The sequence below is a fragment of the Palaemon carinicauda genome, chromosome 26, assembly GCF_036898095.1.
Source record: "Palaemon carinicauda isolate YSFRI2023 chromosome 26, ASM3689809v2, whole genome shotgun sequence".
In the NCBI taxonomy this organism is placed as follows: Eukaryota; Metazoa; Arthropoda; class Malacostraca; order Decapoda; family Palaemonidae; genus Palaemon; species Palaemon carinicauda.
In genome coordinates, this window is record NC_090750.1 from 30959162 (window position 1) to 30975852 (window position 16691).

General features: G+C 38.6%; 1 protein-coding gene across 1 annotated transcript in view; it reads left to right on the forward strand.

The window, feature by feature from the left end:
* Window positions 1–16457, forward strand: part of LOC137619872 (DNA polymerase alpha catalytic subunit-like) — a 172871-nt gene extending 156414 nt beyond the window's left edge. The window contains exons 18-20 of the mRNA XM_068350162.1: window positions 7012–7151; window positions 15876–16081; window positions 16310–16457. Coding sequence (XP_068206263.1) covers window positions 7012–7151; window positions 15876–16081; window positions 16310–16457 — 494 coding nt within the window. The remainder of the gene's footprint in view (window positions 1–7011; window positions 7152–15875; window positions 16082–16309) is intronic.
* Window positions 16458–16691: the final 234 nt, after the last annotated feature.

A 16691-nucleotide genomic window follows, 5' to 3' on the forward strand; every position in this document is an offset into this window, starting at 1 on the left:
GAAAACCGATTTTGGTTTCTTCATCTATTTGTAAGTATTGTATAACGAGAGAGAGAGAGAGAGAGAGAATCAGCTGTTGTAATTGAATGTCGTGTTTTTGTTTCGTGTACCCCCTGAAGCGAGGAATTGATCGCCACAACTAACAATATTCATGTTAATTTCATTCTTAAACTCAAGTTGCCATATGTGAACTATGGTTTTATTTCTTACGGAGAGAGAGAGAGAGAGAGAGAGAGAGATTTCTGCCATCAAATATCTCTCTCTCTCTCTCTCTCTCTCTCTCTCTCTCTCTCTCTCTCTCTCTCTCTCTCTCTCTCTCTCTAGATTTTATTTTACCGTCTACTCTACAAAACCAATGTTTGCAAATCAAATGTATACTGTTTAAAATATGACAAAATATTGACGACTCGTTACCGAAGTTTAGGCTATTCACTGCCGATAAACGAACCCAGTCTACTCGTGAAAACCTTGAACGCCCAGAGGGAAAAATAAGGCTTTTAAATATACTGTACTAAACAAAAATAATGCTTTAATATACCATCATTAACACTACCATTACAATTATCGTAAGGTTGGAGAAAGATAAAGATTACCGAGAACGTAACCACATTTCTGTTTACATTTTGTCAGCTGGACTCGCACAGTTAACAGTTGATTTCATTGTTGATGTGGAATTTTATCCTTAAATAGGCTATTCATTATGAAATTATGTTAAAGAAATGTAATGTTAATATTGTTTTGTAACATTTATTATAAATCACCGTATTTAGGGCTACCAATATACTTAAAGACAATAGATTTGATACATTTTGTAGTGCTTGATTCGCGAACTTTGAACAGCCTCGCAGATACAGAAAATTTATTTTTGAAAAATAGCGATCGTGGAAAAGGGGAATCGTGTAATTCGAACACGCTTAATTCGGGACCCTACTGTATATATATACATATATATATATATATATATATATATATATATATATATATATATATATATATATATATATATATATATATATATATATGTATATATATATGTATATATATATATATATATATATATATATGTATATATATATGTATATATATATATATAGATATATATGTATATATGTATATGTGCGTGTATATATATATATATATATATATATATATATATATATATATATATATATATATATATATATATACACACACACACACACATACATATACAGTGGAACCTCTACATACGATTGTCCTAACATACGAATTTTCAAACATACTAAGTAAAATTCGACCAAATTTCTGTCTCGACACCCGAAGTAATGCTCCAACATCCGATGTAGATCTTGTTTACGCCGGTAGATGGCAGCACGTAAGAGGGACGCCATTGAGCGTCGAGTGCTCTGTTTTTGTGTGTATCATGTGGTTGTCCTCTGTTTGGCCTCTTATTAACAGTGCTTATTTTCTTCCTTTTCTCACATTTCTTTTATGATTTTACCTATAATCATGGTGCCTAAGAAGCGAAGTTTCAGTACAGTTATTGGTGAGAAAAGGAATAAGGCAATTCTTTCTTTAAAATTGAAGCAAGAAATTATAGAAAAACATGAGAGTAGTGTGCATGTGAGGGACATGGCTAAACAATATGGCCGGAATAGGCGTATGATCTCGACGATCATCAAGCAGAAGGCAGCCATTAAAGCAGATAAACCATCGAAGGGGATCACCATTATTACAAGATATCGTAGCAATACCCTGGAAGAGATAGAACGCCTTTTGTTGATAGGGATAAAGGACAAAGAGATTGTTGACAACAATCATTTGTGAGAAGGGCCAGCGTGATGAACAGAAAGAAAAAAAAAAGTGAAGTAAAGAAAACCAAGATAGCATTAACAAGCTCTTTTAAAAAAAGTCTTCTCTTATTTCTGTTTCTCTCTAAACATAGCATTAACATGTTCTTTAAATAAAATCTCTCTCTCTCTCTCTCTCTCTCTCTCTCTCTCTCTCTCTCTCTCTCTCTCTCTCTCTCTCTCTCTCTCTCTCTCTCTCTCTCTCTCTCTCTCTCTTCTTCGTTGTTATAGTGTTAGAGACGTCTATTATTTTTTTCCGAAAGAGATTAAACAAAAATGTGTTTAGAGTACATATGATTTTTAACAGCGTCCACGAGTTGAAAAACAATTAAATGTAACTTAGAAAGTAATAACAGCTAATCTGAATTCCCTTATTAACTAAAACAAATATTGATACAAACACACTTGTGTGCGTATGCACAAACACGCACACACAGATGCAAGCAAGAATTGCTACACAGTAAGAGACAGACGGTTGGGGATGAGGTAGAGATGGTGACTGCGATAACGTACCGTAACTCGTCACTGAAAGTGATGAAAATTAAAAATCAAAAGAAAAAAAAATCTAAAAAATATGAAATATAAAAATAAAAAATAAATAAGCCAAGTTAGATTAAATTTTCCGTAGTGTAAGTTACGGTACGTTATCGCAGTCACCATCTCTACCTCCTCGCCGATCGTGTCTCCTCCTGCGTGTGTGTGTGTTTGCGCATACGCACACGAGTGTGTTTGTATCAATATTTGTTTTAGTTAATAAAGGAATTCAGATTCGCTGATATTGTTACATCTAATTGTCTTTCAACTCGTTGACGCTGTTAAAAATCATATGTACACATTTTTGTTTACTCTCTCTCTCTCTCTCTCTCTCTCTCTCTCTCTCTCTCTCTCTCTCTCTCTCTCTCTCTCTCTCTCTCTCTCAGAAAATATTGATAGACGTCTCTAACACTAACAGTGAAGAAGAACAAGAGAGAGAGAGAGAGAGAGAGTATTTATTCAAGAACATGTTAACACCATGTCTACCTTCTCGCCGATCGTCCGTCTCCTGGCGGAGCAAATTCTACACCTGCGTTGACCTGTCTCTAAGGTAAAGGGACAATAAAACACATTTTTTATTTATAATTTCTTTATAATTATTTTTTTTTCATGCTTCTTTCATATTATGCAGTTATGTTATTGTTATGTGTAATTATATGTAGTAATTTATTAAGGAGTTAATATAGGTTTTTGGGGTGTGGAACAAATTATACAAATCATAGTGTATTCTTATGGGAATATCTGCTCCAACATACTATTGTTTTAACATACGAAGCAGTTTCTGGAACGAATTAAGATCGTATGTAGAGGTACCACTTATATATATATATATATATATATATATATATATATATATATATATATGTGTGTGTGTGTGTATGTATGTATGTATGTATGTATGTATGAAGAGGTAATAAAACCGGGGGTAAAAAGTAAATATCAGGAAAGGTTGAAAATTATATATGACGAAGTGAAAGTAAGAGAAACTGGCAATTTAGAGGAGGAGTGGAAGTTAGTAAAAGAAAATTTTGTTGGGATTGCAAGTGATGTGTGTGGAAAGAAGGTTGTTGGAGGCAGCATGAGGAACAAGTGAATGGTGGAATGAAGGAGTGAAGGTAAAAGTGGAAGAGAAAAAGAGGGCTTTTGAAGAATGGCTGCAGAGTAATAGTATAGAGAAGTATGAAAAATATAAAGAGAAAAATGTGGAAGTAAAGCGCAAGGTACGTGAGGTAAAGAGGGCAGCGGACCTGAGGTGGGGTCAGGGATTAGGTCATTCATATGAAGAGAATAAGAAGATGATTTGGAAAGAAGTGAAGAGAGTAAGGAAGGCTGGCTCAAGAATGGAAGAGACAGTGAAAGATGGAAATGGAAGGTTGTTAAAAGGAGAGGAGGCAAGGAAAAGATGGGCGGACTATTTTGAAAGTTTACTGAATGTTGAGGATAACAGGGAGGCAGATATTATTGCTGTTGCAGGTGTTGAGGTGCCGGTGATGGGAGATGAGAATGAGAGAGAGCTTACAATAGATGAAGTGAGGAGAGCACTAGATGAAACGAGAGTAGGAAAAGCATCTGGTATGGATGGTGTGAGAGCTGAGATGTTGAAGGAGGGGGTGTGACTGTACTTGAATGGTTGGTGAGATTGTTTAATATGTGTTTTGTGTTGTCAATGGTACCAGTAGATCGGGTTTGTGTATGTATTGTACCACTATATAAGGGTAAGGGAGATGTGCATGAGTGTTATAATTCAAGAGGTATTAGTTTGTTAAGCGTTGTTGGAAAAGTGTATGGTAGAGTATTGATTAATAGGATCAAGGATAAAACAGAGAATGCAATCTTGGAAATACAGGGTGGTTTTAGAAGAGGTAGGGGTTGTATGAATCAGATTTTTACAGTTAGGCAGATATGCAAGAAATATTTAGCAAAAGGTAAGGAGGTGTATGTTGCGTTTATGGATCTGGAGAAAGCGTATGATAGAGCTGATAGGGAAGCAATGTGGAATGTGATGAGGTTATATGGAGTTGGTAGAAGGTTGTTGCAAGCAGTGAAAAGTTTCTACAAAGGTAGTAAAGCATGTGTTAGGATAGGAAATGAAGTGAGTGATTGGTTTCCGGTGAGATTGGGGCTGAGACAGGGATGTGTTTTGTCGCCGTGGTTGTTTAACTTGTATGATGATGGAGTGGTGAGAGAGGTGAATGCTCGAGTGCTTGGACGAGGATTAAAACTGGTAGACGAGAATGACCATGAATGGGAGGTAAATCAGTTGTTTGCGGATGATACTGTACTGGTTGCAGACACAGAAGAGAAGCTTGGATGATTAGTGACAGAATTTGGAAGTGTGTGTGAGAGAAGGAAGTTGAGAGTTAATGTGGGTAAGAGTAAGGTTATGAGATGTACGAGAAGGGAAGGTGGTGCAAGGTTGAATGTCATGTTGAATGGAGAGTTACTTGAGGAGGTGGATCAGTTTAAGTACTTGGGGTCTGTTGTTGCAGCAAATGGTGGAGTGGAAGCAGATGTACGTCAGAGAGTGAATGAAGGTTGCAAAGTGTTGGGGGCAGTTAAGGGAGTAGTAAAAAATAGAGGGTTTGGCATGAATGTAAAGAGTTTTATATGAGAAAGTGATTGTACCAACTGTGATGTATGGATCGGAGTTGTGGGGAATGAAAGTGATGGAGAGACAGAAATTGAATGTGTTTGAAATGAAGTGTATAAGGAGTATGGCTGGTGTATCTCGAGTAGATAGGGTTAGGAACGAAGTGGTGAGAGTGAGAACGGGTGTAAGAAATTAGTTAGCAGCTAGAGTGGATATGAATGTGTTGAGGTGGTTTGGCCATGTTGAGAGAATGGAAAATGGATGTCTGCTAAAGAAGGTGACGAATGCAAGAGTTGATGGGAGAAGTACTAGAGGAAGGCCAAGGTTTGGGTGGATGGATGGAGTGAAGGAAGCTCTGGGTGATAGGAGGATAGATGTGAGCGAGGCAAGAGAGCGTGCTAGAAATAGGAATGAATGGGGAGCGATTGTGACGCAGTTCTGGTAGGCCCTGCTGCTGCCTCCGATGCCTTAGATGACCGTGGAGGTAGCAGCAGTAGGGGATTCAGCATTATGAAGCTTCATCTGTGGTGGATAATGTGGGAGGGTGGGCTGTGACACCCCAGCAATACCAGCTGAACTTGGCTGAGTCCCTGGTTAGGCTGGAGGAACGTAGAGAGTAGAGGTCCCCTTTTTGTTTTTGTTTCTTTGTTGATGTCGGCTACCCCCCAAAATTGGGGGAAGTGCCATGGTATATGTATGTATGTATATATATATATATATATATATATATATATATATATATATATATATGTTTATATTTATATATATATATATATATATATATATATATATATATATATATATATATGTTTATATTTATATATATATATATATATATATATATATATATATATATATATATATATATATATGCTTAACTGCCACAAGGATCACGTGACTTGGTATATGCAAAAGCCAGTAGGAAATAATAAAAAGCTTTAGTACCAAGCGCTTTCGTGCATTTTAATACACTTCTTCAGGGTACCCTGAAGAAGTGTATTAAAATGCACGAAAGCGCTTGGTACTAAAGCTTTTTATTATTTCCTACTGGCTTTTGCATATACAGTATATATATATATATATATATATATATATATATATATATATATATATATATATATATATATATACAGTATATATATACATACTGTATATATATATACAGTATATATATACATATATATATATACATATATGTATATATATACAGTATATATATATATATATGTATATATATATATATATATATATATATATATATATATATTTGTGTGACTGTTTTGTATATGTAGTGTATAGTTAAAATGTCAAATGATTATACAGAATTTAAATATGGCAACTCGAATTGTAACATTTGCATGTTTTACTAACAAAGACAGCCCTTTACTATCTGATACACTAAGGTTGGAGAAAGCTCTGCCCATATCTTAGAAGTAGTAAGAAGAGCAATTCCTTATCAGATTGGCTGTGGGAACACTAGTGACATCTAACAAACAATTTCCCTTGAGTGTCGTTCTTTTGATTCTAACTGTACAACAAATATGACAAATTCATTAAAATTTGTCCTAGTTTTAAGCTGTCTTATACGCTGAAATATATTGTATTTACACCCATCGTGAGTGTAATTTTAACCTTTTTCAACTTATTAAAATTTTAAGATATTTTCAATGTTTTGTTTATTCATATAAAAATTTAATTATAGATAAAATACTGTATGGTACTATACATAAAAAGTATTGAAAATGTGTAATAAAAACGTTTGAATGGGTAAGCTGCTGTTTGCCTTGGCACTATTGGAAATATCCCTGTTGTGTATTTTGAAGTATGCAATTTTCTATTTATGCAAGTCAATGGATCTACCAAATTCTTGCATAATTCAGAACCCTACTGTATATTTCGAACTCAATTTGAGCTTTCTGTCATACTAAATTCATACATGGTTCCCTCCTCTTTTCAGGTTGATGGTTTCTTATACAGACTTTTTTCTTCTTTTAAATTTTACTAGTGGTACTACAAATATACTTTAATCTCCTAAGATTTGATCCTTTGAATTTACAGGAAAAGGAAGGGAGATTCTCCTTAACACTCGTGATTTGGTCCAGAAAATGAACTTTGAAGTTATTTATGGTGATACTGATTCCATCATGATCAATACAAATTCCACAGATTATGATCAAGTATTCAAGCTTGGGAACAAGGTAAACCATTTTTTAAGTTAGTCACCAGCCAACTTTGTGATAGTGGATAAAAGTTGCCATTTTCATTATGATACTGTCAATAATTTTGTGTAAGCATGAGACTGTTGATGTTTATTTTTTCATTATTATTGATGAAGTAGTTTTAAGATTTTTTTTTCTAGATTCAATTGTTATCAGATATGACCCATTAAAAAGATATGCCTTAGATTTATTTCATTCTAATCTATAATTTATAACAATCAGTATTTTATGCTACAAAATAGTGTCATAAACTTTAATCCTTGACCACCCACTTAAATTTCACATGCAAGATTGGATTCTGTATTCCTTGGTAGCCACAACTTGAATTAGTCTTGCAATTGTAATAAATTGACTACATCATAAAGTCTCCAAATATTTTAGTTAATTATGATCCTTTATCAAAGATACTATAGTCTAATTTTTTTAGCGGTGCATATTTGCACCGACTCTCAGAGGTGCCCTTTTAGCTCGGAAATGTTCCTGATACCTGATTGGTCTGAAGTATTTTTGTCCAAACACCTTCATTGTTCTCAAATAATTACCAAGTAATGTGAATCAAAACTTATTTATTAACCTATATTTCTCCATCAAATATATGTTTTGTCAATAAACAATGTGAAAGAATAAATATATTATAAAGTATAATCATGGTAAGTCTAAATTTAATAACCCAATCCGCCGAAGTCAACGACAGCAGCTTATTTTCGGATGCACGCTTTTTAATTTTAAATATTTAACTTAGCCGGTGAATATATAATAGCTGAGCCTCCGGCGGCTCGACAGAAAAAACATACAAAAACTCGCGAGCGGTCGCTATGAAGGTTGCGGGTGTGCCCACTAGCGCCAACTATCGGCCAGATACCGCATATACATGTAAACAGACCCAATTTTTCTCTGTCGGCCTTAACGACAAGACGTATCAATACTCGCTGTATAACCTGGAGTTTTCTCAACATATTTGGTGAAGTACTTCCTTTTGGTTTGAGCTTTCGCAGTGCAGGTGTTTTATCTTCAACTTAAATCTTGAACTATTTTTTGGATAGATTTAATTTTTGATGACTTTGGATTGTTTTTTTGGACTTTCTTTGACTTTTAAATGGCCGACCCTTCCCTTAGTACGGAAGTGTGTTTTAGGCTTTTAGCAATTATCTTATCACGTTATAAATTAATTATAGATTTTCCTCTATATATTTTATATCTCAACCGCCTTTATTAGGCCTCTTCGATTAGCTTTCCATTTATAATAAACATCAAGATAAATTTTAGTGATTTGTTTATATGCGACCTTTCCTATTCCTCCTCTAATCCGAGAGTAGGCGGTCCTAACTTGGAAACCGAAGTTAAACAACGTTGAGCCCTTTCAATCGTAAATAACTTTTACAGAGCAAATGATTTAAAACTTATTAAATGAATATTTTTTAGTAGATATTTTATGAAAGATTTTCTTTGAATAGTCTTCGTACTGTTTCAAAGATGAACTAACGTTTAGTTTATTTATTCTACGCAGTTTGCGCTCTATCGTTACGATAGAGAGAGAGAGAATCACGGTTTCACTTTGCAGAAAGAGTAAATCGATTCTGACGTTTTGTTCATTCTTCTTTCAAACTTAAATGTTTTAAATACTATTTTAAAGGAACTTGTTAATTGAAAAACCTTTCAGTTTTTTCCTTTGGTCAAATAACCTGTTTATTGACGAAAGATAAGTGGGCTCTTCTCTTCGGTGCGAAATCAAGAGAGAGAGAGAGAGAGAGAGAGAGGAAGAGAGAACGTTCCGATCTTTATTCTCGTCCCAAGCGAGTAACGTTCTCGAGTCAGTTTTTTTTACTCTCGTCCCTAGTCTCTGTACGGGGAGAAAGGATAAAACGTTTTTAGTTTTTATTCTCGTCCCAAGGCACTGTACGGTGAGAGATTGAAAACGTAGTTTTGAATGAACTAGTGTTTAGTCTCCTTCCCAGCCACTGATCTTTTTATCTTAATATATGTTTACTGTTTTTTGCTTGTATTAATGTGCTTACATTATACGACTGATTTCGCAATTATAACCTTTTGAAGAGGGTAGAATTGCGTGCTTCAGGTAGAAATCTGTTTTATTCATACCTAATGTGAATTGTTGAAAAATTCGATTTCAGTGAAGTAAGTGCAAAACAGAAAATCGTAGTAATAAAGTGATAATTGCGCAAAGTGTTATCAGTGTTGCGACCGAGGGTTCGTCTGTTCGTGCCTGTCGTTCGCCTAGTCCGAGACCTCTTGCAAGCTCCCAAGCCCAGGGGAGAAGTAATGTCGTACGACTTATGGGTTCAAGAGGACTTGATCAGCGAACAGACGTTCCCTCTATGGTTTCAGGCGTGTCTCATCAACACCGCCCCTACCATAAGACGAGCGAGACGATTTTCTCCTCGTCATCCGAAGGCTTTTCGCATAAGAAACCGTGGAACAAGGTTTCGAGACCCTTTAAGCGAAAGTCAGTCCTTTCAGGACAGGTCCAGCGTCCTGATTTTAACCATTAGGACAGCTCTGACCCTATGCAGTTATCAGAAGACTGCTCGCCGCCTAAACAAAAGCGTAACACAGGCTCCGAGAGTCTTTTTGTAGGCAAGGTTTTGCAGTCACAGACGTTACCCTCGTCTCTTACCGCAACCATTCCCGTTGATCCTAAATGGGTAGTACGGCAAGACATGCAGAATAAGCTTGCCTCTCTTATGGAGGACTATTCTGTTGAGCAGGTTCACGATGATCCTCGCCGCTTAGCTGATCGAGATCTTGGCCGTCAGCCGCCCAAACGAGCCTTTGCTCGTCCTGTTGACATTGACGTTACAAAGTCACGTCAATCGTGTTTTGTAGAGCCTCACTCGATGCAGTCCCGTGTTGACTCTCAGCCGTTTGTGGACGTTCAGCCACTGCCGCTTGCTCTTGTTGACGTTCAGGACGTTCACCAACCAGCATAGTTGACTTGTTTTGACGTTGAGCGTCAAGCACCGCAGTCAAGAGTTGTTTTGACTGCTCAGTCTAAGCAGTCAAGGCAGTCTCGAGTTGACGTCGAACGTCCTCCCGCACCTGTTGTTGTTACTGGTCAGTCCTTTAAGCAGTTACATGACATAGCGTCCTTGACTTATACTGTTGCTCCTTTGCGTGTGGACTCTGCTTGTCAAGCATTGCCACCACGGCAGGTCTCTCCCTTGCTTGAGACTCGGCTATTGTCGGACAAGGTTCCTTCAGATGAGGAAGTTGCTGATCCCCCTCCTACTGATATTCCCTTGAGGACTCTGTCAGACGGAGAGGAGCCTAAAGCTGCTCAGCCCTCTATGGACTTTAAATAAATCATGCTGATTTTTAAGGATCTTTGTCCGGATCTTTTTGTAACTGCTGCTCCTCGTTCGCCTAAACGTCAGAGTTTACACTAGGCCTAGCTACTTCGAAGCCGTTGTTTTATAAGCTAGTGCTCTCTCGCTCTTCTAAGAGAGCTTTACGTTTGCTAGGCGACTGGTTAATCACCAGGAGGAGTTTGGGGGGAGACAGCCTTTGCTTTCCCTACTTTTAAGCTGGCTTATTGAGCGAGAGTCTGATATGACTCGGGAGAAGTTCTCGGCTTGGGAGTTCCTGCCTCTGCCCAGATAGACTTCTCAAACCTCATAGACTCCCTGGCGCCTGGCCATGAGACGCTCCAAGATTTTATGGTCGACTTCAGAGCTAGACCATCTCCTGTTAGGAGTTTTTTTTCGAGCATTTGAAGTTTTGCTGTACAATTATGTCATGCATAAACTAGGCTTTCAGGGATGGCTCCAATGATCTGACAGCCACGTTCTCTGCAGGAACAAGTCCCTCAGGGATGGCTCCAATGATCTGGCAGTCATGTTCACTGCAGGAGTACGTAAGAGGCAAGTGCGCTCAATGTGTTCATTGTCAAGACAAACTTCACGATGAAGTCTACCAGGCTGTCTTGACAGCATTAATGGAAGGCGACTGGATGGTCTCTCTCAACCTTCAGGAGGCATACTTCCACATTCCTATACACCCGGATTCCCAACCGTTTCTGAGGTTTGTTTAAAGGAATGTGGGGTACCAGTTTCGAGTCCTGTGCTTTGGCCTCAGTCCTGCTCCTCTCGTGTTTACGAGGCTCATGAGGAATGTGGCAAAATCCCCTCATCTATCGGGGATCCGAGCCTCCCTGTACTTGGACGACTGGCTTCTCAGAACATCGTCCAGTCTTCGCTGTCTGCAGGATCTACATTGGACGTTGAGTCTGGCCAGGGAGTTGGGACTTTTGGTCAACCTAAAAGTCCCAACTGATCCCATCCCAGATTATTCTATATTTGGGGATGGAGATTCGCAGTCCAGTTTTTTTCGGGCTTTTCCGTCTGCCACCCGAATAGAACAAGCCCTGCTCGAAGTCCAACTAATGCTGAAAAGAGAACGTTTGTTCAGTCAGGAGTTGGAACAGTCTCGTAAGGACTCTCTCATCCCTGGAGCAGTTTGTCTCACTAGGGAGACTACACCTTCTGCCTCTCCGGTTCCATCTAGCCTCTCACTGGAACTAAGACAAGACGTTAGAGACGGTATCATTCCCAGTCTCCGAACCAGTAAAGGCATGCCTGAAATGGTGGGACAGCAATATCAGTCTGAGAGAGGGACTATCCCTAGCAGTCAAGAACCCAAACCACGTGTTGTTCTCAGACGCGTCGGATTTGGGTTGGGGTGCGACCCTGGACGGTCGGGAATGCTCGGGTCTGTGGACCTCAAGTCAGAAGAGCATGCACATCAACGGCAAGGAGCTATTAGCAGTCCACTTGGCCTTGATGATATTCGAAAGCTTCTTCGAAACTAAGTGGTAGAGGTCAACTCAGACAACACCACAGCTTTGCAGGGACCTTCTCTTATGGTCAAGAAATCGAGGCATCTCCCTGTTGACGAGATTCATCCAGGGGGACTTGAACGTCTTGGCAGACTGTCTCAGTCGGAGGGGTCAGGTGATACCCACGGAATGGACCCTCCACAAGGACGTGGGCAAGAGTCTTTGGGCTACTTGGGGTCAACCCACCATAGACCTCTTTGCCTCCTCGTTGACCAAAAGGTTACCAATCTATTGCTCTCCAGTCCTAGATACAGAAGCAATCCACATAGACGCGTTTCTACTGGATTGGTCTCTTCTGGACTTATATGCATTCCCACCATTCAAGATAGTCAACAAGGTACTGCAGAAGTTCGCCTCTCACGGAGGGACAAGGTTGGCGTTGGTTGCTACCCTCTGGCCCGCGAGAGAGTGGTTCACCGAGGTACTTCAATGGCTGGTAGACTTTCCAAGAAGTCTTCCTCTAAGGGTAGATCTGTTACGTCAGCCCCACGTAAAGAATGTCCATCAAAGCCTCCCCACTCTTCGTCTGACTTCCTTCAGACTATCGAAAGACTCTCAAGAGCTCGAGGCTTTTCGAAGGAGGCAGCCAGTGCGATTGCAAGAGCGAGGAGAGCTTCTACCATTAGAGTATACCAGTCGAAGTGGGAAGTCTTTCGAGACTGGTGCAAGTCAGCATCTGTGTCCTCGTCCAGTACCTCTGTAGCCCAAATCGCAGATTTTCTTTTACATCTGAGAAAGGTTCGCTCCCTTTCAGCTCCCACGATTAAGGGCTACAGGAGCATGTTGGCTTCGGTCTTTCGACATAGAGGCTTAGATCTTTCCAACAATAAAGATCTCCAAGATCTCCTTAAGTCTTTCGAGACCTCTAAGGAACGTCGTTTGGCAACTCCTGGATGGAACTTAGACGTGGTCCTAAGGTTCCTCATGTCAGACAGGTTTGAGCCATTACATTCAGCCTCCCTGAAGGATCTCGCCCTCAAGACACTTTTCCTAGTGTGCTTGGCTTTGGCTAAAAGGGTCAGTGAACTTCATGCCTTCAGTAAGAACATCGGCTTTTCTACAGAAAAAGCCACTTGTTCACTTCAACTTGGTTTCCTGGCCAAAAATGAACTGCCTTCTCGTCCTTGGCCTAAATCTTTTGATATTCCTTGCTTATCAGAGATCGTAGGCAACGGACTGGAAAGAGTATTATGTCCTGTTAGAGCTCTTAAGTTCTATTTAGCTAGTACTAAGTCATTACGAGGTAAATCTGAGGCATTATGGTGCTCAGTTAAGAAACCATCATTGCCTATGTCAAAGAATGCTTTGTCATATTTTATCAGATTTTTAATACGAGAAGCTCATTCTCACTTGAATGAGAAAGACCGATGTTTGCTTAAGGTTAAGACGCACGAAGTTAGAGCTATAGCAACCTCCGTGGCCTTCAAGCAAAATAAATCTCTGCAAAGTATTATGGACGCGTCTTTTTGGAGAAGCAAGTCAGTGTTCGCGTCATTTTACTTAAAAGATGTCCGGACTCTTTACGAGGACTGCTACACACTGGGTCCATTCGTTGCAGCGAGTGCAGTAGTGGGTGAGGGTTCTACCACTACATTACCCTAATTCCAATATCCTTTTTAATCTGTCTCTTGAAATGTTTTTAATATTGTTTTTTGGGTTGTACGGAAGGCTAAGAAGCCTTTCGCATCCTGGTTGATTTGGCGGTTGGTCAAAGTCATTTCTTGAGAGCGCCCAGATTAGGGGTTTGATGAGGTCCTGTTGTATGGGTTGCAGCCCTTAATACTTCAGCTCCTGGGAGTCTTCCAGCATCCTAAGAGGATCGCTGGGATTCATGAGGAAGACAGACTAATAAGGCAGAGTAATCGTCTAAGTCAACTTCCTTACCAGGTACCTTTATATATTTGGGTTTTGTTATGATATAACTGTCAAAAACTCTAAGCATATACGCTGTAAACTTAATTAACTCTGGTCTCTACCCACCACCATGGGTGTGAATCAGCTATTATATATTCACCGGCTAAGTTAAATATTTAAAAATGATATTTTAATTATAAAATAAATTTTTGAATATACTTACCCGGTGAATATATAAATTAAAGGCCCCCCCTTCCTCCCCGATAGAGACCCAGCGGGATGAGAAAAATTGGGTCTGTTTACATGTATATGCGGTATCTGGCCGATAGTTGGCGCTAGTGGGCACACCCGCAACCTTCATAGCGATCGCTCGCGAGTTTTTGTATGTTTTTTCTGTCGAGCCGCCGGAGGCTCAGCTATTATATATTCACCGGGTAAGTATATTCAAAAATTTATTTTATAATTAAAATATCATTTTTGTAATCTTTCACATATTTTAACACAAATTGGGATAGATTATACTCAGCATAAGTTAAACATGTTATTATAAACTTTTTTTGAATATCAGAATTTACCAAAAACATAGAATTAATAAAACCCAATATTTGTGAAAACTTATGGGGAGGTAAAAGAACAGCCTGCAGCGGCCTGTCTGGAAAACAGTCCCTTCTGACTGTCATAGATGCAGATTTTTTATTTTTTCGTAATATAGTTCGTCCTATTCCTTTTAGTTTAAATAGTGTTGCATTGTCTCTCTTCTTAATATTTTGCTTAGTATTTTTCCACTTTCGCATTAGTCCTCCACATCAGCAGAATCTTTTCCTTGAGCACTTTGTGGGACTTGAATACTTGAGAAGTTTCTGAATGATACTCCAGCAGGGCTTGACCTTACAATCTCCACTGGCATTTGCACAGAGTGCTGGGGTAAGATTGTCCTTCATAGGCTTATGCCCGGGCATCTTCTCGTCCTCCTTGATGCAGGTCTAACTAGGCTTTTTTTTATGCCAAAAATCCCAGTTTTGTCAGTTGAAGACTTACTTGGGACTGTTACCTTCCTTTAGAGTCAACTTGTTGAATGTCTTAACAAAGGTTTCGGACACTTTGTATCCGAGGTGGCTACCTCATGCCGCACCAAGGAATGAATGCCTGACCGTCTCTTGAATTTTTCACACCACACATGTGAAGCCTTGAGAACTCTGGGGGTGCCTGTTGCGATATCCCTTCTCCTGCGTTGCCTTCGGCCTAAGCGCGCACTAGATCACAGAAAATGTTGCTAGTCTTGTGGCAGATCAGCATCTTGGTTATAGTGTCTCCTCATCATGGGCGTGGCTCCTCTTATTAGAGAAGACAGTCACTAAATTGCATGCCAGCCTTGTGCGTCTTGATTATCTCCAGCTTCGTCTCCATAGAAAGCTGCTTCTTATTCTTTCCTTGAACATCAGCAAGATTCTTGGGACCCATGGCTAATACTGTAGCGTGTAGTAACACAACAGGATAACTAAATACAATAGGAAAATCGCCAACACGAATTCAATATGAACGATAGCACTGCCAAAACAAAATGGTCGTAAACACCAGTACGTAGGTGCACGATTGGAAATGTGTTGACCAATAGGAGAGCAGGATCTTACGGCAGTAACTAGCATCAGGGTAGGGAGATAACTAATGGGAGAGCAGGACGATGATGGCGAGCGTACAGTTTGGCAGCACGCAAATTTTAGAATTTTCTCAGCGACCAGGCGAATAATGTTTCATATCATGAGGGCTTTTTCCAAATAAAAATCTTCGTATCTTTTTGTACCATGAATTTTTAGTATACAGGGACTTTCATATCAAGTGCTATCACTGTGATATGAAATTAAATCAGCAAGTTGCAGCGCTCAGTCATGTTCATTTCCCTATTTATTCATGTTTATTGATTATGAACTGTGTCTATTGTATACTGTTATATTATAATGTTATTTTCCAGTTGTTGAGTCATTTTATTCTATATTTTACAGATTAAAGCAGAAGTGAATAAGCTGTATAAACTTTTAGAATTAGATGTTGATGGGGTCTTCAAGTACATGCTGCTTCTAAAGAAGAAGAAGTATGCTGCATTGACTGTCAGTAAGTTGCCAAATGGCCAAATTATTACTGAACAGGAGCTTAAGGGTTTAGACATTGTACGCCGTGATTGGTCTCAGTTAGCATCAGACTGTGGAAAGTAAGAAAAATTTAGTATTTATTTTAAAGTTGATGTCATTATAATGTTCTTACATTGTGTGTAATGGTGAACACATCATTTTTTTCAATTTGATTTTCTATAATGTTTTTATGTCTTCTTGTCAAGAGCAGATTTGCAGTTCAAAGATAAGATTATGATGATATTCAATTTTCATTTTTGCGTGATTGAATCTAGTTAACTAATACACATTGTACTCCATTTTTACAGGCATATAGTTGAACAGATTTTATCTGATCAGGACTCAGATGAAAGGATAGAAGGCATTCATTCACATTTAGAGAGTATCAAGAAAGACCTGGAAGCTGGTAAAGTAAGTATTGTAATGATTCAATGTCAATCAAGTATATGGCCTTGATTGTCCTGATTATTAAATATCCTGAATTTTATTTTTCATTAGTTAATTTCTACTGCTGCATGTCATCAGTAATTAGGCCACCATGCAACTATTCTCCCTACATGAAAAAATTGTATATGTAATCTTGGACCTACATGTAATTTTATGCCAAAGTTTTTTATGGAAATGCTCTTGAAAGTTGTAACTTAATTGAAATTTTTATTCTTAGATCATTTGTAATGTTACTAACGTATG